General features: G+C 41.4%; 1 protein-coding gene across 2 annotated transcripts in view; it reads left to right on the top strand.

The window, feature by feature from the left end:
* The window catches only part of IFTAP (intraflagellar transport associated protein), a 72248-nt gene that overhangs the window by 25917 nt on the left and 21464 nt on the right, over positions 1 to 24867 (top strand). For both annotated transcript variants that reach the window (XM_054025631.1, XM_054025632.1), the window contains exons 3-5: positions 10579 to 10736; positions 11747 to 11818; positions 13636 to 13702. In XM_054025631.1, the coding sequence (XP_053881606.1) occupies positions 10579 to 10736; positions 11747 to 11818; positions 13636 to 13702 (297 nt within the window). The remainder of the gene's footprint in view (positions 1 to 10578; positions 10737 to 11746; positions 11819 to 13635; positions 13703 to 24867) is intronic.

Raw genomic sequence — 24867 nt, forward strand, 5'->3', positions numbered from 1 at the left:
TAGGGAAACAGCCTCAATTCAGAGCTTTTTATTGATGTGTTTTGCCGGATCATTGGAAAATAATTGGTGGGGAGAAAAAAAGGTTTGCAATTTTCTATTGATCATAAATTCACTGCCCATCTCTATGTAATCTCTTTCATCATGGTGTAAAAGCAAATATCATACAGAGCCCTGAAGTTAAAAAACAGCTATGTGGATACAATGGGCTGTAACAGATTCGTATTGCAATAATAATAGCTTATCTGTCCTCTGAATGATTTTCATCCATAGATCTCAAAATATTTATCAAGGGAAGGTAAGTAGCATTATCTCCATTTTATAGACAGGGAAACTGAGGCCAAGAGCAGGAAATTTATCAGCCCAAGTTTACAAAGTGGGTCAGGGCAGATTTAGTGTGGCAACTGCTAATAGTCACTGAATGACACTGCCTCTCAAAAGTGCATGTCAGCAATTGTTTCTTGCTGTTGTGTGGGATTTCTACATATTATAATCAAACAATTTTAAAAAAATGTTATTATTTTCTTGTAAATTGTAAAAGATAAAACATCGCTAGCTTGGTTGCATAGCTGATTTTTTTCTGTTTCCAGAAAGAAAGATATAGAGCAGATTAAGTCATTTCTGGTTTGGATATTTTGCTATAAATCTCTTTCTACTGTTTTATACATTGTATGGTTGTGTAATATGCCTGTTTATGAAATAGTAATACATAGTATATAACAATAGTTTGGTCTGCCAGAGCACTCTTCCACCAATGATACCAAAATGCTTTGTACATATCAATTAGCTAAGCCTCACAGCACCCAGGTGAGGTAGGGAAATATTATCATTCCCTTTTACACGTGGGCAAATAGAGGCACAGGGCAAACAGAATGTCCCAAAGTCATATAGTGGATCTGTGGGAAAACCAGGAGCATAATCCAAGAGGTCTACATCCCAGTCTTGTGCAGTAAACACTAGACACAGTGGCGAAGGTTTCCCAAAATAAATCAAAGTGTCTCAAATTGGGCACCTCAAAATTGATGAACTCCAAATCATTAATCCCTTTTTAAAATCTTGTCTGTTGCTTCTTTTTATCCTGTTCCCTGTTTGTCTCATATATTCTATGATAGTAATTGGTATAGGAGAAAAAAATTGTATGGAACTATTAGTGTCAGGTGATTGGGCCATTTAAACTGCATCCAATTTCGACAATACATGCAATGCTTAATGAAACCAGCTGAGATATCTACTAGTTTATTGAATTCCACCTTTATGAGATCTACATACAACTTTTCAAGTCAGTCTCTGTCCTTATTTGAATATTGTTAGTGTATCACTCAACCATTCTACTGTCTCTCTCTTCTTGGCAGTTTCCAGTGTATATACATGTTTAGCAGCTAGGAATTGTGCTGGGGAAGCAAGAAAGGATTCTAACTTCCCGAGTAGAGCTTAAAAGCTTGTGGTAGGCTTTGTTATAAAACAGAAAAGTTCATGTAATGAATGCCTTTAAGAACCAAAGACAAATACACCACGCTTCCCTCAGTCAAGGTAAAAGTAAAGTCTAAACTGTGGCTCTATCAGTCAAGTTCAAGAGAAGAAGCGGTAATTACCCCTAGGTGTCCTTCATCTTCTTTTGATAGCCTTCTTCTTGATGCTCCCTGACAGACTTGTGCCCAGTTTTCCCTAAAGAATGCCCCTCTTATTGTGTGTTTTTTGGAAGGAATTAATTATTTCCTCACAGCTGGCCCACCTGCGGTCAGGTCAAGCAACGGTAAGATCACCCTGTATACAGAGGGACCAGGCCAATTTCTCCCAACCAATTTCTGGAGAGAGTCTGTACCCCAACCACATGTGCATTTAAACTCTCAAGTCCAATGCAAATTGTACAATATATACCTTTAAGAAGTTGCTCCTGGGTTTTTTCACATAGTCACTCAACATTCACTTGATTTTTTTAGCCAGAGTTACGTATATGATCTACTGTTTTTACCCTATCTGGGCCAGATCCTCAGCTGATGTAAATTGATGTAGCTCCATTAATAGAGGAGCTACACCGATTTACATCAGCTGAGGTTCTGACCTTATATTTTTGTCTTGGATGTTTTGAACCTTTGCAGAATTATTTTTGGCCATTGTTGTGTCACAGACATTTGTTTCTGTGTTGGAAAAGGTAGGATCTTGCCCATTCAGGAAGCTGAAATGGTCAGGTGAACATGTGCCTTGTGATTCAACTGAGTGGGTGCATATTCAAATATGGAAAGTTTTTAGCAACATCACTGTTGAACCGTGGAAGAAAAATATTTTTTTTTAAAAATGGTCAGATGGGCAAAAAAGTGGCACAAACAGGAAATGTTTCATCTACAAAGTCCAAACATTGACAACATGAAAAGCAAAGCATAGACAAGGAATTATTTTTTAAATATCGTATTTAGGTTACATAAGGAAAAAGGAGAAACATTGATACAGTAAGAGAATAGTTAGGCTTCTGCAAATTTAGAGCTGCATTTGTTACAGGGAAGTAGTGTGGTACACTAAAATAAGGTAGATATGTCAGTAGTGGTTGAATTGTACCTGCCAGCAGCAATCAATTTGTTATTGCAGGATGATAAACAAACAAGACAAAGAACTTCAAAAGGAAAGGACTAAACATAAAGCACTTGGACGTAACAGTCAAAATCTAATACTTAGGATTTGATTCTTTATTCACACCAGTGTAATTCAGAAGTAATTCCAACACAATCAATTGGCCAGATTCATGGAGCACTGATTTACACCAGCTAAGGGTCTGAGACAGTGGAGTTGCACCAGAACAAAACTGGCATAAGCGAAAGGAGAATCAGACCCTTATCGGTTGTAGTAGAACTTTTAATGAAAATCTATAGCTAAGTAATCTTTGCTGTTTACCTATGGGCTGGTCTGGGTAAAACCAAAGGAGTATGAGGGAGAGATCTAGAAGGGCTTGATTCTCCTCTGACTTACACCAGTATAAATTGGGAATAATTCCATTGAAGTCAGCAGAGGTACACCGTCTTAAAACAGGTATCAGTGAGAGGAGAATCAGCCCCATAAATGTTTTTGTTATGGAAGAAGGAGATATGATACAGAGGGGAATAGTCAGGAAAGATCCTAGGAAAGATTCCCTACAATATTATATTGATTGTTGGCTCTAGTCTTGTTTTAAAATATTTCAAGCTGTAGGGTTTTCGTCATTCTTCTTTGGCTATTGTTTAATTTAATAGATTTCACTGTCAGGAAATTGTCAGATAATCCTGATACCACTCTTCTCTGACTTTGTGGTAACTGATTTCACTATTCTTTGAAATTGGTGGGTGACCAGTGGGCATCTCTAGGAGAAGCCAGTCCAGATGGGACGGCAAGAATTATTTTAAACAATACAAAGGTTGGATAGATGGACAGAGAGAGCACATCAAGTTGGATACGCTTCTCTGATACTAATGTTTTTATAAGCCTGGCACCTACTTCTCAGAGACACTGGATTATAATTTATGTACCTCACAGACTCATAGACTTTAAGGCCAGAAGGCATCATCATGATCATCTAGTGAGACTTCTGACCATTGCAAGCCACAAAACCTCACCCACCCACACGCCTGTATTAGACCCATAACGTTTGGCTGAGTTACTCAAGTCCTCAAATCTTGATTTAAAGACTTCAAGTTATAGAGAATCCACCTTTTACTCTGGATTAGACTGGCAAGTGACCCGTGCCCCACTCTGCAGAGAAAGGCAAAATCCTCCAGGGTCTCTGCCAATCTGACCCAGGGGTAATTCCGCCCCAACCCCAAATATAGCCATATGTGGGCAAGATCGAACAGCCAGACACCTGGGAAAGAATTCTCTGTAGTAGCTCAGAGCCCTCCCCATCCAGTGTCCCATCTCCGGCTGTTGGAGGTATTTGCTAGTAGCAGGTGTAGATGGGCCATACGCTATTGTAGGGAATCTCATCATACCTCCCCCCCCTATAGACTTATCAAGACTTCCTTAGAGGTTCATATTTTGCTTTCCCACTCACCCATACCTGTTTGTTGTTTCATTGCTTTAAGACAGTGTTTCCCAAACTTGGGATGCCGCTTGTGTAGGGAAAGCCCCTGGTGTGCCGGGCAGGTTTGTTTACCTGCCGCGTTCGCAGGTCTGGCCGATCACGGCTCCCATTGGCCGCGGTTCGCTGCTCCAGGCCAATGGAGCTGCAGGAAGCGGCGGCCAGTACGTCCCTCGGCCCGCGCCGCTTCCAGCGGCTCCCATTGGCCTGGAGCAGCGAACTGCGGCCAGTGGGAGCCGCGATAGGCTGGACCTGCGGATGTGGCGGGTAAACAAACCGGCCCGGCCCACCAGGGGCTTTCCCTACACAAGTGGCGCCCCAAGTTTGGGAAACACTGCTTTAAGATATTGGCAGTGGAAATTATGAAAAGTAAAACAGAGTTTGGAAGACTTTCTGCAAGTCAAATAAATGAATCCCTGCATTATTTTAGGCGTCCTACTCTGCTACTTTTTATTGTGTTTGTGTCCTTTATTTTGGGCCTTTGTGACATGTTATAAAGGCCAGCGTGGTACATTTGGGTCTTGGCAGGTAGAGAGATATGGCTGTGAATAATGAGTCAATTATTGCTTAGCCACGGGGAAGGTAGACTGATCCTCCCACTGGCTGGAATGTGGTCCCTGCTTCTTCCCCCGTCTCCTTCACAAGGAAGGACAAACAAATGGTTGGCTTTCAGACCACTGACAAAGGAATTTAGCGAAAACATTTGTCTACAAAATGTAGTTTCAGTCCAGTTTATGATGGAGTGTTTTTAAATTACTTATTTATAATCTCTACTGCAACCGCTTCAGGGGAGGCCAATTGCTGAGATCCACTTGGTAAGGAAGCTATGGACTGCTCTAGCTAGTATGTACAAATCAAGAGTAAATCTCACTAGCCCAGAGGGACTGTGCCCCAGGCTACCACTGTAATGTTAAAATAAATCCCCAATTTATACGGTGTAGCCTCACTACAGACTTGATAGCATATCTTGTATTCCGTTGCAGCATGCATTTTCAACTGCCCTGGGTTGCTTGGATTTTTTTCTTCCCCGTGACTTTTGCTTCCTTTCCAGTCATGAATCTAGCATCTCATTGCTTCTGTGAACATTTCATCAAATGAAATGCTTAGTATTATATAACCCAACAGCCCTGGAAGGGCCTTGGCAACAAAAACATTTCTGACAGTATTTCACGTCTGACCCGAGTGCCTCACCTTTGGCTTGGGGAAAGGGAGAGTTCTACTGGTTGGGGTTGGGAATACTACCCGTGAGCTGAAAGGCCTGTATCTGTTGAAATTACACTTGATTGTTTATTTGTTCATTTGATCTGAATAGCTTTTCCTTTTGAAATCAAGGGAATAACTGTGCCCCCAGAAAATATATAATCAACATAGTATAATGAGCTTGTGTGTGTGTTTTGTGGATGTGTTGAATCGGAACTGCTCTTCTATGTATCATAGGCCCTATTAGGCTAACGAAGACATCCCTTTAGCTGAGGTTTTGGAGCCGAAGAATGAGTTCTATCTTCATTGCTGCCATGAAGTTCTGAATGGCTTTGCTCTACAGCAGGGATCAACAACCTTTGGCATGCGGCCTGTCAGGGAAATCTGCTGGTGGCCCAGGGTGGTTAGTTTACCTGCAGTGTCTGCAGATTCGGTTAATCGCAGCTCCCACTGACCGTGGTTCGCCTTTCCAGGCCAATGGCGGCTGCGGGAAGCGGTGCGGGCTAAGGGATGTGATGGCTGCTGCTTCCTGCAGCCCCCCATTGGCCTGGAAAGGTGAACCGCAGCCAGTGGGAGTTGCGATCGGCCGAACCTGCAGATGCTGCAGGTAAACAAACCGTCCCGGCCTGCCAGCGGATTTCCCTGATGGGCCGCATGCCAAAGATTGCCAATCCCTGCTCTACAGAATAATAATAATACCTAGCTCTCGTATAGTGCTTTTAATCAGCACATCTCAAATTGCTTTACAAATGAAGGTCAGTATTATTATCCCTATTATACAGATGAGGAAACAGAGGCACAGAATGATGAAGTGATTTGCCCAGGGTCACCTAGGAGGCCAGTGACAGAGCCAGGAATAGAATCCAGGTCTCCTGAGTTACAGCACAGTGCTCTATGCAGTTTTGTACGTTGATATGGATTTGTACCTGGAGGATCATAGAATGTCAGTTTTACATAGCATGGGCTTGATTCTTCTTCCATTGAAGTCACTGAGATTCTTCTTCATTGACTTCACTGAGAATTGGATTGGACCCCTACTTTTCCAGTGTTACATTTGTTGCATTTCTGAAACAAGATACTGGTTGCCCTGGTGGCCTGGTAAAAGCAATCAGCTGGAAGTGTGCCTGGTATCAAAATAAATTGAGATAACATTCCTGCAGAATAATGAAACATTAAAAAACCTTTGGAAAAACTTCTGTTTCATGTGTATTAAAATTGTGACTTAAAAAATGCCAAAAGAAAGGTGGTGGAGCCTTGTTGTTCCATGAAACAGTTAGATTTTGTAAAACATATGTCTGACACTTCTTGCAAAGCAAGAAATATTAGGGGTGGGATGAAAGAGTGGCACAAAGCGCTGATGAAAAATAGAAATGAAAATGAGATGAGACACACATTTATGTATCAAATTTATGTTGGCAAATGCATAGACATGGGAAGCATCTGGCTAACTAAGTAATCAGAGCTTCAGGCCAAACTGTATTCTGGGGCTCACAAACATCATTTTGTGACTTGATAGCTCTGAAAAGGACCTTTTCTCTTTCAGTCCTTAAAGCAGGCTGCTTAACTTTTGATTAAAAAAAAATTAAAGCTTTTCCAATGACTCAGTTTGCTGTTTCTGTTATTTTGAGGAAAAAGAAGGATGCCTTCAGATAGAAACCAACCATCTCATCTCAAGGAGAGGTCTTCTAGTGAGATACAAAGTTGTTTCATTGGCTTGAAAAAAGGGATGGTGGTGAGGGGGAATAAGTGGCGAATGCCCTTCTGTCATTTTCATTTTGTCTTCTTTTAAAAAAGAAGCCTGTGGAGTTGTAAAAAAGCAGTGCAAAGTCCAGTGTTCAAGCGGGATATCTAGGAGGTAGGAAATGCTCAGAGAATCTTGAGCCATACATTAGCGGAGAGAGAAACCTTTCTGTTATTTTACTCTGACCTGTAAAGTGCATCTTACTTCATTAATTCCTAGTAATATAGGCCTGCTACTGCAGCCTTTACTTATATGAGTGAGGGCTGCAGGGTTGTGGCCATAGTATTGTCATGATTTGTATACAATAATGACTGGAGCACAGAGGTGCCCCTGGGGATTAATAATTAACTGGGAGAGTTGATTTCTGAGGATACTAATCCTGAGGCTGTCATTAAATTCTTGGAAAATGCTCCATCCACATTGCACATTGAGTGGTGTTATAATGCATGAGTGACTTTAAATGCATGAGACATGTAATCATGCCTTAGAAAGGCATTGCGGATTGCTTGTTGTTGTTATTAGAAAATGTAATTTTCAAATTAAAAATAAGGCAGATAGACTTGTGCATTTATTATGCATTATGAGCATAGGTGTGCTCTTGGCATGAAGTGAGACATCCATTTGTGCCTGTTGTTCTAAAGGCATTTCATAATATTTTTATAGAAGAAAGCAAAGTCACAGTTTACTATTTTCCTCTTGGCAGCCTCCAAAATATTTTTTGTAGTGCTGCAGGAAGAAAACCCTTCTATTGTTCAGTGCATGGTCAGTAATCAATAATCCAGTTATTAAACATGTCCTGAACTGTCAGGAATGCCTAGACTGAGCTTGCATTGCTGAAATCTGGGTAGGTGACACTGCTAGCTAAGTCCTAGCTCAGCAGATGCATCACAGATTCAGTTGTTGGGATTTTCAGAAGCACTCACAGTTGTCCTAACTCTGCTTCTATTGAAGTTGGGGAAATTTTCAAAGGCACAAAGGACCATTAGGTGTCACCCATCTACTAATGAAAGTCATTTGTTCTTTGAAAATCTTCACCATTAGTGGTAAAACTTCAGTGGGGGCAGAGTGAGGCCAGTACTGCGTACTTTTGAAAATCCTACCTAGAAGTCAGAGTAGCCATACTATTCTAATCTAACCTTCAGTGCCAGAGAAGTCCTCCAAGAGAACCAACCTTGTTTGAATGCATCCACTTAATCTTTGCACTCAGGAACAAGACCAATACTGGCATCCTACTGACGGTTGTCCACCAAGCAGAAAGTGTTTCCTAGTGTAATTTCCCGCATCCAATGGGTTTTCAGGAATGCTTTGGAAAACCAAACCAGGAACATGCCAGCAGAGGGTGATCTGCAGTCTGCCCTGTAAGCTATCTTAGAGGGATCCCAATAATAGGGTAACCATATTTTGAGCCTCCAAAAGGAGGACACTCCACGGGGCCCCGCCCCCGCCCCGCCCCCGCCCCAACTCCGCCCCTTCCCCAAAGTCCCCGCCCCAACTCCGCCCCCTCCCCTGCTTCCCGCGAACATTTGATTCGCGGGAAGCCTGAAGCAGGTAAGGAGGGTGTGGGGGGAGGAGGCGCGGCCCAGTCTGGCCCCCCCGGCGTCTCCAGCCTGGGTTGGCTCGGGCCCTGGGGTGCCGGCCCCGGGCCCGGCCCCCGGCCGAGCACCCCCGGCCCACCCAGCACTGCCGGTCCCCGGCCCGGCCTCCGGGGCCTCGGCCGAGCACTCCCGGCCCGCTCAGCACCCCCTGGCCCCGCTGGCCCCGCCGGCCCCCGGCGCTCGGCACCGCCGGCCCCTGGCCCCCGGCGCTCGGCCCCGCCGGCCCCCGGCGCTCGGCACCACCGGCCCCCGGCCCAGCACCCCCGGCCCAGCCCCTGGCCCAGCACCGCCGCCCGCATGTCCCGATTTTCCCGGACATGTCCGGCTTTTTGGGATTTCCCCCCAGACGGGGATTTGGAGCCCAAAAAGCCGGACATGTCCGGGAAAATCCGGACGTATGATAACCCTACCAATAAGCACTCATGCATGGCTCAAATGAGAGGATTCTTTACTAGGGCTGCCAAGAAGGAAAGGATGCAAATAAACTAGTACAACAGCTTAGTTGCATACAGACAAGGATGAACATAGTAATTCCCAATTTAGCCTTAGGTGGGTGTCCAATACAGGGTAGAATGCTAACCTTGTCCCATGGGGTTCCTCAAGCATAATACCTGTGGTGTCTCTTCTAGTCTGTTCCTTTATGAGGGGGCTTGTAGATTGCTGTGGCCAGATCACAGTCCCTGAGATATGTCACTGGGGCCCCTCCACATTGTACCCCTGTTATCCAGTTATAGCATTTGCCTCCTGCCTCCTTCCTGCCAGCTGCTGCAGTGTGGGTGACAATAGGCTACAAGCCCACCCCAGAATCTCTTGTCTGTATGTCCTAGGACCTAGACAGGCAGAGCTAACAGAAACATTGTCTATAAAGGTGCTTGAGTTCCCCAATCCTGTTGTCCTGGGAGACTTCAAACACCCACAGTAGCAATGACTCTGACGAAGAAACCTCAGAGCCGTATTTCTTCTCTAACCACCATGGGATTCTCCCAGATGGTTTCCATATCCACATACATAAGAAGCTTGACCTGGCCTTCACTCTAGAGGAGGAGATAAGAGGTACAAGAGCTACTCCTATCTTGTATGGCAAGAAGATGCTCCCACAGTATAGGGATATGAAGGAGGAGAGGGAAGTTACTTAGTACAGTGGTTCTCAAACTAGGGCCGCTGCTCGTTCAGGGAAAGCCCCTGGCGGGCCAGGTCGGTTTGTTTACCAGCCACGTCTGCAGGTTCGCCGCTCCAGGCCAATGCAGCCGGAGTTTGAGAACCACTGACTTAGTATATTGCGTGGGGGCTGGCCTTCAGGGTGCAGGGAGCAGCATGAGGAATGGCCAGTGGGATTTTGTGAATGCAGCTTCCACAGTTGTGCATGCAAATGTGTTAGATTATTGAAAGTAGACATATAGTTGCTGGAGTGTGTTCTGGTGTTGAGGAGCAGGAGTCACATTCTGGTGTAAATCTGACGTAACTCTATTGAATGCAGTTACTCCGGATTTTACTGGTATTACAGAAGATTCTGGTTCTGTCTGCACTGGTGTTTATTTGTCAAGTGAGGGCACGTGCACAAGTATGTGCCATTTTGCCAACCTGTGAACAAGTACCCCAAAGCATTTAAATGAAGAACAAAGTAGCAACCTTTATTAGGAACTGGGCTTTTGTCTTTCTGTTTTTCATTCATTGTGTTATTTTATCTAGTTTTCTGTTCAGCATATGAAACTGCATGACAGCAGTGAGTACTTGAAGAACAAGGGTAAAGGGGACTTACTGTGTTTTACATATACAAAATGTTTATTCAATTTTATGAAAAAGACCACACAATAGATGCCATAAAACACATGCATGTATCTCAAGCTCCAAGTATGAATGGAAAATGACATTGAATAGACAAAAGAAGCAGTTATAGTAATAATGCTTGTTCCAACAAGATACAATGTGCATTTGTTATGCATCTTTCTTTTTTCTTGGAGGGTGTATTATGTTTTCTAATGCACTATGATTTCTCCCTGCAGAAGAGGTGAAAATGAAAAGCCGAGTATCTGAAATGGATTCCATAGAAAATACATTTTCAATGCTTGAGTTGTCAAACAGAAATAAACAGAATGTCTCTCCTGTAAGAAACAAAGAGCCATCAGTGTCTCTCTCATCACAGACTGTGGATGAAGACCAGGTAACGAGACTGGCATCAGTCCACAGAGGCAAACATTAAATTAAGGAGAAGACAGGCAAAAATATTCATGCATGGAGAGGAAGAGGCTCTAAAGGCCCTTAGAGATTGAAGCAGAGGAGATGCACTGGCTGAGTGATAGTGACTGAAGGCAGTATCTGATCTGAAGCAGATTCCGTAGAATCCTATGTAAGGTGTGGGGCACTTGAGAGGGAACACAAGAGGCACTTGAGGGGAACACACCAGCCATTTGCTGTACCTGTAGAGCAACTGTAGTATACAGGGATGGCCAGGCTCGTGCAGGGATCATAGTCCTGTGTGAATGAAACTCAGATAGAAGTTTTAAAAGAATCACAGTCTTTCAGATCCTTGTATAATACTACTGATAACAGAAACTTTGTGCTGTTTCTCTCACCAAGAATATGGTTCCATCTTTGGATAAACTGCCTTTCGGTCTCTTGTCTTAGCCACTTGGGAACTGGTTTTGTGCCTTGTAAAGCACGATGAGACCTCCACTATCTCTTAGTTAATAGAATATCCTAATATTTATCTTTGTTGCTATAGAACAAAAGTTTCAGACATGATTGCATGTTTTTGTCACATTAGTAGTTTAAGAAACAAATCCAGTAATAACTGGATGCACTGGAAACATTGCTACAGTAATAGCACAGAGCATTCGTAATGCAATGAATTGGCTGCTGTAACCTTTACACCTGCCTTTGGGAAAAGAACAGAGAGAACGACTGCCATTGAAAACATTGCTTCTGTTCTAAACAGTGCTGTTGTGCTTATTTTGATTGCTCATTGTGTTTTTCCATTGGACCTAGTTTGGATATATTTAAGATGATATTCCCTATCCTCTGTTCAGAAACTATTTCATTCCCTCTTTTTTTCATTCCACATACATTTTAAAGGACCCACACATGCAGCCCTTTTGCAAGTGTAAATCAGTGGGAGCTTTGAATGCGATCTGTATTCTTGCTTCATTTTAATGCACGTAAATATCTTTGCAGATAACGATGGGTGAAGGCTGGAAAGTTGGCTGCTCTAACCAAGGTGACCTCAGTCTGGCAAGAAGAGTGAAGGTAAGATTTGCTTCAGTGCTTTTCAAGGTAGGAATTATAAGCAGAACACATCTAATCTCTGTCTCATGCACTGATTTACAAATTATTTTACTTGGGGTGGGGAAAGTGTCTGGAAACACAGTGTTTGCTTCCACGATCATTCTGAGGGAAGGAAGAACTCTAGCAGCACCATCTAACCAGTTTTTTTTTCTGTTAACAAGTTTATACCTTTAATATGATATAAGAGTGTGCTCTTTGTAAGGGCTTAAATTGCAAGGGGCTGGTTGGAGGGATTGGTCTTGAACTGGATGAGAGGATTAAACCTTTTGCAGCTCTAATTTCTCTGTGGTTCTGTGCTGTAAGCTCAGTGCAATATGGGCCAACTCTCCAACTCAGCAATGTTACTTCAAAGGAGCATAGTACAGCTGTGCTTCGTGTTTGCTCTGGTTTCCAGTTCACTTCCAGGTGTAGTTCAAGATGCTCATTTTGACCTACAAATCCCATTCTGGATTGTGTCTCCTCTCTTCTTTTAACCTAAGACCTGAGGTCAGTTGAGATGCTCTACCTGACAATCCCTGAATATGTCTGCAAGTTGGGAGAAAGGCATTCCCAATGGACAGTTTCTACTGTGAAGGTTACTCCCCACTTTGCTCCTACTGAGCTCAGATTCATTGACCTTCATCCCATGTTGCCAGGGCATTCCATTTTTCCAGGCTTTTTCTAAGGAGCTTGGTTGAGTGGAATGTGGGGGAAGCTCTCCGTTTTTTAGCACGAGGTTGAGTCATTTTGAGATTTTTTTGTAATGTGTGTGTAACGACTAGACTGTTCATATGTTCAGAGTTGCAGATAGACACATTGTTTATTAGCATAGCATAGTTTTCTATATCTCCCCTCTAAGAAAAGCAAGTTCCAAGCCCAAGGAGGACAAGTTTCCTGTCATTTATCTTGTATATGTTATATATTTAATCAGTGAACTCATTTTATCATTTATAGATGCTTAGGAGGGAATTCTATTTTGAATGGTTAAGAAGGTCTCAAATGGGGCAGAGGACTTTTTCTGGCCCTCTACACCCATCAGTACAGAGGGTGAACTTAGTGAGTGAAATTTTGTCAGGTTTGAATATTTATAAAGTTGTGCCTGACCCGTATGTAGGCAACACTGGTGGGGAGAATCTTTGTGCCCCCTCCCACTATGCACCCATGGAGAATTTTAATGATAAAGCAATATTCTTACAAAGCACTTTAAATACGCTTAAGACATTTTAAAATGACCATTGTTGAGGCTAAAAAGAAATAACAAAAAAAATCCTGATTTAAGTCTGAAAAACATTCAAGTAAGTTGTTTCTTTGCTTTTTTCACTTCAGCCAGCTTGAACAATAAAACTATAATGGTCAGTTTCTCTTTTGTTTAGAGTCAGTTTCACTTTCTGGATCTCATGCAGTGGATTCCCAAGACTGCAGAGTAACATTTGTCTCTTACTCCATTTACAAAAAAAAATGTTTTTACATTGAAAACATTGCTATTCAAATTAGGCATACTAGAATTTATGAAATCTTTTTTTCTCCTCCCCAAAACCTGAAGTTGATACTAAACTATTTGTCAGTGTTTCTTTAACTACTTTTAAAAATACAGAAAGTATACCAAACATTTCTTTCTTTCAAATAATAATAATAATAATTTTAATAAACTTTCAAACTCCTGTAAAAGCTACAAAGGGAATGGAGAAACTGATGTCTACAGTCATAATTTTTGCTTTGCTCCAGGTTGTAGTGAGAACAATGGAAAGAATAGACTTAATTTTATTTGTTCAATCTTTTGGTTTTGGGTCTTTTCACAGGTGGACAATTACTTGGAGTTGGACGATTTTGACACAGATGATGAATTCGGTCAAGGGACATATAGTGGTATGTTTCTTTTCTTTCGCTCTTGTGATTGCTCTCTGTCCCTACCTCCAAATGTCTGCATTTTCCTTCCCCTTTAGATTCTGAATCAGGCTGTGGTTAGGAAAAAATAACTCACGCCTTCACTCTGGAAGTAAGTAACAGCCTAGGATTTATTATTCTGGCTACTGGTGAATGGTATTTTTTGATAACTGTTCCTGAATTTTTGTCCACACTTTTATTTTGTCCAGAAATCATTCTGATTTTTGCAAAATTTCTCAGCAAGGCTACCAAGAGATGCAGAATCCTGAAATTCGGTATGTTTTTACTGTGGAAAAACAATTTCACTCAAATGTGGACCCCTGTTCACTATAAATATTTTGTTATAGTGTTAACATTTCACAAAGTTGGACCCATTTTGAATGTGTAGAGACATGCCCCACAAAATTGCAAATATTTCATTGCAGATATTTCATACACCTATAGTCATTTTAACTCCCTCCCCTCAAAAAAAATCCTACAGGTGCAATTCTGCCAGAGTCTATCCTAGATACTTGTGTGTCCCCCACCACCCACCATTACCACTGTGCTTCAGAGCACCGTACACAGTCTTTAACATACAGTATTTATCCTCACAACACACCTGTGAGATAGGAAAGTGCAGATGGGAAACTGAGGCACAGATAGACTACGCAGCAATTAAACACTCGTGGCTGGCCCAGGCCAGTTGACTCAGGCTCATGTGGCTGTAAAATTGCTGTGTATAGATGTTAAGGTTTGGGCTGGAGCCTGAGTTCTGGGGCCACAAGAGGGAGGAGGGTCGCAGAGCCCAGACTCCATCCCAAGCCCGAACATCAACAATTGTTTAGCCCTGCAGCCTGAGCCCTGTGCGCCTGAGTCAGCTGATCCCAAGCCAGCCGTGTCTATTCAACGGCTCTTTTATTCCAGCGTAGGGGTACCTTACGTATCTTGCCTAAGATCACACAAAGAATCTGTGGCCGAGTATGGAATTGAATGGAGGGTTATGAGTCCACAGTGAGTGCTCTAACTGCTTGACTACCCTTCACTTCTCTGTGTGTACAGAGCTTCCATTGAAGCCAGAGGGCCTGCAGGAGAATATTCAAAGTCTGGCTTTAATTTGCAGAAGAAAGCAAATAGAGAGTTAATGTTTCGTCCTTCACCCCTGGCATTTCAGAACACAGGCTATGAGATTGCACTCCTGTATTAGGCCCGGACAGCAAAGGTTTCTATTCAGTGTGATGGTCCTTAGTTTCCTCATTTTCCCCTTTATAGATTTACAGGACTCAGGTCTGAATACACCTCTCAAATTCTAAGTATAGCTGTTAAAGAATTAAGGGTTCCATAGGTGCAGTGAGTTTACTCTCTAGGTTGCCTTTTGACTGGAAACCTGAATTCAGATCTGGTTTATATCACTAGTAAAATGAATTAAGTGATCTTAATCTAATCCATAGTGAACACCTGTCCTTATTTCAGAACAGGTGACAAGGTGATAGGTCTGAAATAATTGGCAGTAGGGCTGTTGATTAATCGCAGTTAACTCACGCAATTAACTCAAAAAAATTAATCGCACTGTCAAACAATAGAATACTAATTGAAATGTATTAAATATTTTGGGATGTTTTTCTACATTTTTAAATATATTGATTTCTATTACAACACAGAATACAAAGTGTACAGTGCTCAATTTATATTATTATTTTTATTACAAATATTTACACTGTAAATATGATAAACAAAAGAAATAGTATTTTTCAATTCATCTCATACAAGTACTGTAGTGCAATCTCTTTATCGTGAAAGTGGAACTTACAAATATAGATTTTTTTTGTTACATAACTGCACTCAAAAACAAAACAATGTAAAATTTTAGAGCCTACAAATCCACTCAGTCCTACTTCTTATTCAGCCAGTCGCTAAGACAAACATGTTTATTTACATTTATGGGAGTTACTGCTGCCTGTGTCTTATTTACAATGTCATCTAAAAGTGAGAACAGGCTTTCACAAGGAACTTTTGTAGCTGGCGTTGCAAGGTATGCCCCTTCCATGCTTCGGCCACCATTCCAGAGAACATGCTTCCATGCTGATGAGGCTTGTTAAAAAAATAATGTGTTAATTAAATTTGTGACTGAACTCCTTGGGGGAGGATTGTATCTCTCCTGTTCTGTTTTCTGCATTCTGCCATATATTTCATGCTATAGCAGTCTCAGATGATGACCTAGCACGTTTGTTTTAAAAAACACTTTCACTGCAGATTTGACAAAACATAAAGAAGGTACCAATGTGAGATTTCTAAAAATAGCTACAGCACTTGACCCAAGGTTTAAGAATCTGAAGTGCTATCCAAAATCTGAGAGGGACGAGGTATGGAGCATGCTTTCAGAAATTTTAAAAGAGCAACGCTCAGATGCGGAAACTACAGAACTCAAACCACCAAAAAGAAAATCAACCTTCTGCTGGGGGCATCTGACTCAGATGATGAAAATGACCATGTGTCGATCTGCTCTGCTTTGGATCGTTATCAAGCAGAACCCATCATCAGCATGGACATGTGTCCTCTGGAATGGTGGTTGAAGCATAAAGGGACATATGAATCTTTAGTGCATGTAAATACCTTGCAACGCCGGCTACAATAGTGCCATCTGAATGCCTCATCTCACTTTAAGGTGATGTTGTAAACAAGAAGTGGGCAGCTTTATCTCCTGCAACTTTTAACCAAACATGTTTGTCTGAGCGATTGGCTGAAGTAGGAATGGGTGGACTTGTAGGCTCTAAAATTTTACATTGTTTTATTTTTGAATGCAGTTATTTTTTTGTACATAATTCTACATTTGTAAGTTCAACTTTCATGATAAAGAGATCACACTACAGTACTTGTATTAGGTGAATTGAAAAATACTATTTCTTTTGTTTTTTATAGTGCAAATATTTGTAATAAAAAATAAATATAAAGTGAGCACTGTACACTTTGTATTCTGTGTTGTAATTGAAATCAATACATTTGAAAATGTAGAAAACATCCAAAAATATTTAAGTAAATGGTATTCCATTATTGCTTAACAGCGCTATTAATCGCACGATTAATCGTGATTAATTTTTTTAATCGCTTGACAGCCCTAATTGGCAGTTCTCACTCATGGCAGGTCCAGCACTAGAATAGCACAGATAATGGTCAGGAGTGAAGAGCACTGGCAAAGGTGTCTAATAGCTTACACTGCAGTTTCCCACACTTGCCTAGCTGTATGATGCACTATCAGTCATTTTTGTGAGCATTAATATTAATCACATACATTTAAAAACACCAAGTTAAACAGATTGCATTTAAAGAGGTTGAAAACTACAAAAATGATCATCTGCTTGCCTTGCCTAAATATAGATTTATGGTAGGAATGCAAACCATATTGGATTAATCTGGCAATTGCTGCTTTTATGGGTGATTATAAAATAATTGTAACGTTCTACCTTCACTACTGCAGATTATCACTGAGCCAACTACTATCCTTTTACGTGACACTTGATTTGGTTTGCAATAGCTTCTCTCCTCGGCCTGTCCCATGAGAAAACCTTCATTGCACAATACCCCTTAATGCAGGAGTAATCCTCATCAACTCTCAACAATCTACAGTGTACATAACACTAAGGGTTTATATAGTGTATTAGAGCCTTGAAAGCGCTGCACAGATATGAACTAATTCCTCATAATCCCCTGTGAATAAGGTAAATAGCATCCAAAGTTACAGATGGGGAAACCGAGGCATGGGAGTTAGCTTTATATTGCCTATGGCAACAGTGGAGACAGTTGCAAAGCTGAGATAGAATTCAGGAGTTCTGGGCTCCTGGTCCAGTGCTCTGACTACTAGACCTCACTGACTAGTTTGTATCTTGTAGGGTAAAACCATCGTAATAAGCCTAATGAGAATGAAGGTACTGTCCTCTATACTGTAGAATACACACCTGTAAAAAGTGTAAATCTTAAAAAAAAAATTAATGAACACAAGCATAATTGATCACAGGTGTTAAAATGTCCCAGTTAAACTAATATTTTTTTAGGGTGTAACCTGGAGGAAATCACTCTCTTTTCTTTCCTTTTTTAAATTCTGTCCAACTAACCTGTCCTTTCAGGGCCGGGTGTAGCTGCTGCTTATGAACAAAAGAATTCATAGAAATACAATTGTCTCTATAAATCAGCTGGCCAATATACAAATAAACTGTAGTTATTTTAGTTAGACAGCAGTCTTGCAACTGAAAGCCTGGAACTAGTCTTTGAATTGTGGGAATTTGGCATAATAACTCTAGTTAGCCATGCAAATCTGATTCCCCAAACCATAGCTTTAACCCACTGTGTACAGACAGCACGTGCATGGAGGGCCATTTAATCTCTCTCTTTCTCATTAAATTTAATCTCTGACTGTAAGTAGCTTAAGGCAACAATACAAAGGATCAGAAATTCTCATGGGACATGGAGAAATACCTGGTTTCCACACTGTGGCAGTATGATTCATTTTACATCTAACCTTTTTCAAGAGTGTTGACAAATCATTTTCTGCACTGCTCCAAGAATGACTCAATTACTGGGTCTTCTCTAAGTAAAATGTAAAATAAAAAATAAATCCTATATGCATAACATCTATAAAAATCTCAAAATGTGTTAAGGACACAAGTACATATAAATGCAAAATGATTCTGAGTGCTGGGTGAGGGGAACAGCATCAGAAATAATACCACTTAGCACTTATTTTGCACTTTTCATCTGTAGATCTCAAATGCTTAATCATTTCCCCCATTTTACCGATGGGGAAATTGAAGCACAAAGAGGGGCTTGAAAGATTTGTCCAAAGTCACTAGCAGAGTTGCAAACAGAACCCTCCTGACTTCCAGTTTTAGGGCCTTTTCATGGACCTACCATCTCCCAGTTAAGCTTAAGCTTTCAATATATAACCTCCTGATTTTTAAGGGTTCATAACTTCATGGTAAAAATGCCCTCCAAATACGAGCTCATTGGGACTTGGCATTCTGTAAAAGACAGTCACTGTCACTTCCAAAACCTCTTTTAAAGGTGATGTGCAAGAGAACTAAAGTAAAATGGTGCCTACACACAGAGACATATTCAGATAATTCCAAGAGATAATAAAAGAGCTATGATAGATAAAATTTGGGTTTAAAGAGATTTTATTGCATGTTGTGATGTCCCACTCCCCAGGGCTCACTATCTTTTAAAATCTCCATGGAAAATTAGTGACTAGGACAAACAGATTTCCTTGTAATAAGTGAATCAGGGCACATATACGGAAATATTATCTTTTCATTGCTAAGGGCAACTCTCAGGTTATGAGGCCTGAGCTAACACTGCTTCAAATAATTCTTGGCAGTGCAGATTATAATGGTTCTGAGGAACCATTTTGATTTATTGGGAGAATGTTCCACGTACTGGGATGGGGAACCTAGTTTGTGACTCATCTAGAGCTTGATCTTACCCCATTGAAGTAAATGGGAGTTTTATCACTGACTTAAGTGAGAACAGGATCAGGCCTTAAATACAATGATACCAGTACGAGAGGCCTGTCAATGGGGCTGCTTGTGTGAGTAAAGGTTTGCAATATTGGGCCTTAAGACCAGCACCGAAGAAGAATACACTATCCTGTTGAAACTGCAGTGTAAATGCAGAATGGAGTAATTTTCTAAGGCCCCAGTTCAGCACACCATCCTTATTCAGCAAATCACCTAAGTATGTGCTTAAGCAAGGAATTTTCTGAATAGGGATGGATGTAAGCATTTTACAAAATGGGGCCTACTGGTCTAATTGTGATACACTCATACTGAGTAGTACCTTCCTCCACAAATAGTTCCATTGGAATCAATGTAATTGAAGAGTAACAAACTATTCCACATGGCTAAAGGTATCACAACCTAGCACTAAGCTGGTTTAGGACCACAGGACACTATGGACCTGATATTCAAAGGTGCTGAATACCCACAACTCCAGCTGAAGACAATGAGGGCAGTAGGTGCTCAGTACCTCTGAAAAATCAGGCCTGATATCATCAGTTAACAACCACTTTAATATGTTTTTCTGTGGGTGAAAAGGATCATTACCCATTATTTTGCGTAATCCATGCTTTCTTGTTTACATTTTGAACCTATATTTACATGCAATAAAACAGCTTGGAGAATCAGATTCAGAGTAAGTACTGTGAGTTTTTTTTAATACTAGGAAAAAAAAATCCATGAATAGCTTCTTGTTCCCAGCCTCTGCAACCTAATTTTAGCACTGCTTCAAGACAGTTTCACATGAGGTAGCTCTTTAGGGCTGACAACCTGACACTTGAGAATCAGAGGAGATAGGAAAATTGAGCTTTTAAGCTTTCTATTTATTTACCAAACCTCCTGACACCCCCTAGCAATTTTTTTTTGTCAGATGAGTTCTGAAAGTGGTAACCTACTTGGGTCCACTATAGTTAGACATGGTGGGTTGTATTGAAGATATACAGTCAAGACTTTGAATTTCTTCACACTTGTGAGTTCAAACCAGGTCCATAACATTAGCATTAGGTTTTTTTTAAGTTTAATTAATATGTCAGTGCTACATAACTACCTAAGAAACTGGCTCATTTAACAATGTTCACTGATTTAGTAACGACTTGCTGCTGATCCATCATAACACCAAAGACTAAAGATAAGAGAATTGCTCAGTTTCCAAATCTGCCCTGCTGTGCTGTGTTGTATGTTACTAGAATCCCAGGATTTCACAACCACCTCATCCAGAAAGGTGATTCTCCATAGTATTAAGAAAGGTGCATTCCAAATCCTTCTTGCTTTTCTGATATCAGTACCTCCTCAATTATCTCAATCTATATGATGTCATTGGCAGCGTCCAAGGCGATCCTGTTGCTAATTAATCACCACCAGTGACAATGTAATTAGCAGCTTAATTAGGATCATCATCTTCCACTAGAGCTGTAGCATTGGGCTAAGCCAGCTGTGAGGGACTGGCTAGATCTTACAGAACCCTACAGTTCCTGTGGAACCTCCCACTGAGAAGGAAGGCTGTCAAGACTCCCTAATTTTTCTCTCCGAAGGAGTTTCTTGATTAAACATTACCAAGGAAAGCAGCATTTACTGATTAGGCTCTCATTTGCTGTCGCACAGCCAGGGTACAGAGAAAATGCTCATTTCTGACATGTCTACTGGCAAACAAAGGTTGATTACCACATTCTTATGGATTGAAAGAAATCTGAAACATTGTTTGCATTACTAACAAGCTTTAAAAAATTAGGACTGACATCCTGAGTATGACAAAGCACTTCTTGCTGAAAGCAAAAATACATTTCCTTCTGTTGTCCTAATTTTTAAGTGTTGTCTTTTGGAAGATTTTGCCAGATGGTTTCATTATGGGAGTCCCCCCCCTTCTCCACAAATTGGTCTATTGGGAATAAACAGTGACATATTTGTTCTTTATACAGAAATGATCAACGATTTACATCAGGAGGGAATGCTCAGGCATGCCTCCTGCAATAAGTACATTGACCAAGTGAATTTGAAACAAGTTGGGGAAGATCCCACCATATTTAGATGTTGGCCCACTTCTTCCTTCTGTAGCAAAGGAATAGTTTTGATCCCTATGAGTCATAAACGAATGGGTGTGTTCTAGTGAGGTCCGGCAGGGATTGGTTCTTGGTCCTACACAAAAATATAGCTAAATGTAAATGTATACCTCTAGGAACAAAGAATGTAGGCCATTCTTACAGGATGGGGTGGGGGGATTGTATCTTGGGAAGCAGTGACTCTAAAAAAGATTTAGCCATCAGGCCCCTCAATCAGCTGAACATGAGCTCCCAGTGTGATGCTGTGGCCAAAAGGGCTAATGCGATCCTTGGATGCATAAACAGGGGAAGCTCTTTTTTTTTTTTTTTTTTTTTTTAAATGGAGATATCCTATCTCCTAGAACTGGAAGGGACCTTGAAAGGTCATCAAGTCCAGCCCCTGCCTTCACTAGCAGGACTAAGTACTGATTTTGCCCCAGATCCCTAAGCGGCCCCCTCAAGGATTGAACTCACAACCCTGGGTTTAGCAGGCCAATGCTCAAACCACTGAGCTATCCCTCCCCCCAAAAAAATTTTTTACTGGCAACACCAAGATCTGCAAAAAACTCTGAACACAAGACAAGAAGCTCAAGTAGGAGTAGAGAGGTTATTTTACCACTGTATTTGGCATTAACGGTTACTAGTACCACTGTATTTGCTGCTGAATTCTATGTCCAGTTGTGGTGTCCACAATTCAAGGATGTTGCTAAATTGGAGAGATTTCAGAGAAGGGTCATGAGAATGATTAAAGAATTAGAAAACAAGCCTTACAATGATAGACTCAAGGAGCTTAGTCTATTTAGCTTAACAAAGAGAAGGTCAATGGTTGACTTGATTACAGTCTATAAGTACCTATTGTCACAGTTCAGGACAAATTCAACTGTATCTCCCCTCCATGATCCAGCAAGGGCACCAACTTTTAGATTTCCAGCTCACAGGTATCACGTCTCTTGGGTGGAGACCATGTCTGTCTCCCTCCTGACCAGAGTTTTTCTAGGCTGCATGGTTCCCTGCCTGCATTGTGAATTCCCCAGCAAGCCAGACTGCCTAGATAGACCAGCACTGCACTTTGCTTTATCTTCAGAGGCCACACCACCCTTTATAAGCAAACACAGTTATTCTTAATATAAAAGCATTGCAGAGAAAATATTACAAACAACAAAAATACCTACATGCATGCTAATAAGTTTACCAGAGCTCATCCCCAACTCCAATAAGGGCTCTGGCAGGTGTCAGTCCTTCCAACCCTTCCCTAGGAATTGCTCCCCGCCCCCTGGGGAGAAGGTTCTGTCTGTTTGCTGGATCAGGAAGAAGACCCTGCGACAGTGTAAACTCAGGCTATTTATCCAAAAGTCCTTTCTTTGTCTGTTGGTCTCTGGAGAATCCAATTTGACCCAATATACGTGAGCCACTCCAGGTGGTGGTACCTCTCTGCAGGTGTTACAATATGAATAAATTGGTCTAACCAGCCCACTCTCCCCCTGTTCTGTTCTTAACTCCTGGAGGACTGTGGTCACCCTCCTTAATGGAATTATAGACAATCTCTGGCCCAAAATGATACATAAACTTAATATAGTAAGATCTCCCAAAGATCCCACAGGAAATTGCCATATCTGTTACACCTACATGGGGAACAGACGTTTAATAATCAGCTCTTCAATGTAGCAGACAAAGATAAAACTTGATCCAATGGCTCAAAGTTGAAGTTAGATAAATTCAGAAGTGGAATAAAGCATACTTTTTAAATAGTGACAATAATTAACCACTGTCAAGGCTCCTTCCCCTCTCTGAACTTTAGGGTACAGATGTGGGGGCCTGCAAGAAAACTTCTAAGCTTAACTACCAGCTTAGATCTGGTCCGCTGCCAACACTCCCAATGTGCTAATTCCCTTCCCTGGGTAGCCTTGAGAGACTCTTCAACAATTCCCTGGTGAATACAGATCCAAACCCCTTGGATCTTAAAACAAGGAGGAATTAACCATCCCCCCTCCTTTCTCCCACCAACTCCTGATGTATCAAGATCCAACCCCCTTGGATCTAAAAACAAGGAAAAATCAATCAGGTTCTTAAAAAGAAGGCTTTTAATTAAAGAAAAAGGTCAACATCATCTCTGTAAAATCAGGATGGAAAATAACTTTACAGGGGAATCAAACTTAGAGAGCCCAGAGGACCCCCCTCTAGCATTAGGTTCAAAGTTACAGCAAACAGAGGTAAACACCCTAGTAAAAGGTACATTTACAAGTTGAGAAAACAAAGATAAAACTAACACGCCTTGCCTGGCTGTTTACTTACAAGTTTGAAATATGAGAGACTTGTTCAGAAAGATTTGGAGAGCCTGGATTGATGTCTGGTCCCTCTCAGTCCCAAGAGCGAACTCCCACCAAAACAAAGAGCATAAACAAAAGCCTTCCCCCCACCAAGATTTGAAAGTATCTTGTCCCCTTATTGGTCCTTTGGGTCAGGTGTCAGCCAGGTTACCTGAGCTTCTTAACCCTTTACAGGTAAAAGGATTTTGGAGTCTCTGGCCAGGAGGGATTTTATAGTATTGTACACAAGAGGGCTGTGGCTCTTCCCTTTATAGTTATGACAACCACTGAAACCATTTACTAAGGGTCATAGTGGATTCTCCATCACTGACCATTTTAAAGTTAAGGTTGGATCTTTTCCTAAATTATATTCTCTGGGAAGTTCCATGGCCTGTGTGATGCAGGAGGGTAGACTAGATGATCACAGTGGTCCCTTCTGGCCTTGACATTGATGAATAATGGAAGGAGCTTCCTCTGCAGCATGGGGCATGGGTCACTTGCAGGTTTAAACTAGTGTAAATGGTGGAGTCTCTGTAACTTAAAATCTTTGAATCATGATTTGAGGACTTCAGTAACTCAGCCAGAGGTTAGGGGTCTATGACAGGAGTGGGTGGGTGTGGTTCTGTGGCAATGTGCAGGAGGTCAGACTAGATCATCATGATGGTTTCGTGGCCTTAAAGTCTATGAGTGGTTGAACATGTCAAGGCTTAGCACACACCTATTAGCAATCTTATTCAGGTTCTTTCTACCTTTCAAAAGGCTTTGCCAATCTAATTGACCTGGAAGATGCTCAAATATTATGGAAATGAGAGACAATACAAACCCCTAAGATACAAAGATTTATGGAGCAAATTACAAAGAAATAAGGCTGAAAGGTGAAAACTTTTATTCCTCGACTTTCATCTTCTGGCTCATGATTTGAACCTAATTTTGAGATCCCAGGGGGGATGAGCTTCAGCTCTTTAATAAAGAAGAGTCCCTTTTACAAAGCCGCTGTGTATAATCTTGCTGACTTTGACACAATAAACAATCTTCAGAGGAGAAGCTAGATGAAGCTAGGCCTCCCTGGGACACCCATAACCTAAATGGATCAATGGGACTATGTAAATTCATCTCCTGTCAGCAAAACTGGGAAGTGAAGAGATGTAGGTGGATCATTGCCCTCTTGTGAACTTCCCAGGTGCCCCACCACACCCACAAGTCACCCCAAGAAGTCTCTATCTCCAGGGTCCACTGAGACAGGCTCCATCCTATCTAGTTTACAGATGAAGAAACTGAAGTGA

The sequence above is a fragment of the Malaclemys terrapin genome, chromosome 4 (genome assembly GCF_027887155.1).
Source record: "Malaclemys terrapin pileata isolate rMalTer1 chromosome 4, rMalTer1.hap1, whole genome shotgun sequence".
Lineage (NCBI taxonomy): Eukaryota > Metazoa > Chordata > Testudines > Emydidae > Malaclemys > Malaclemys terrapin.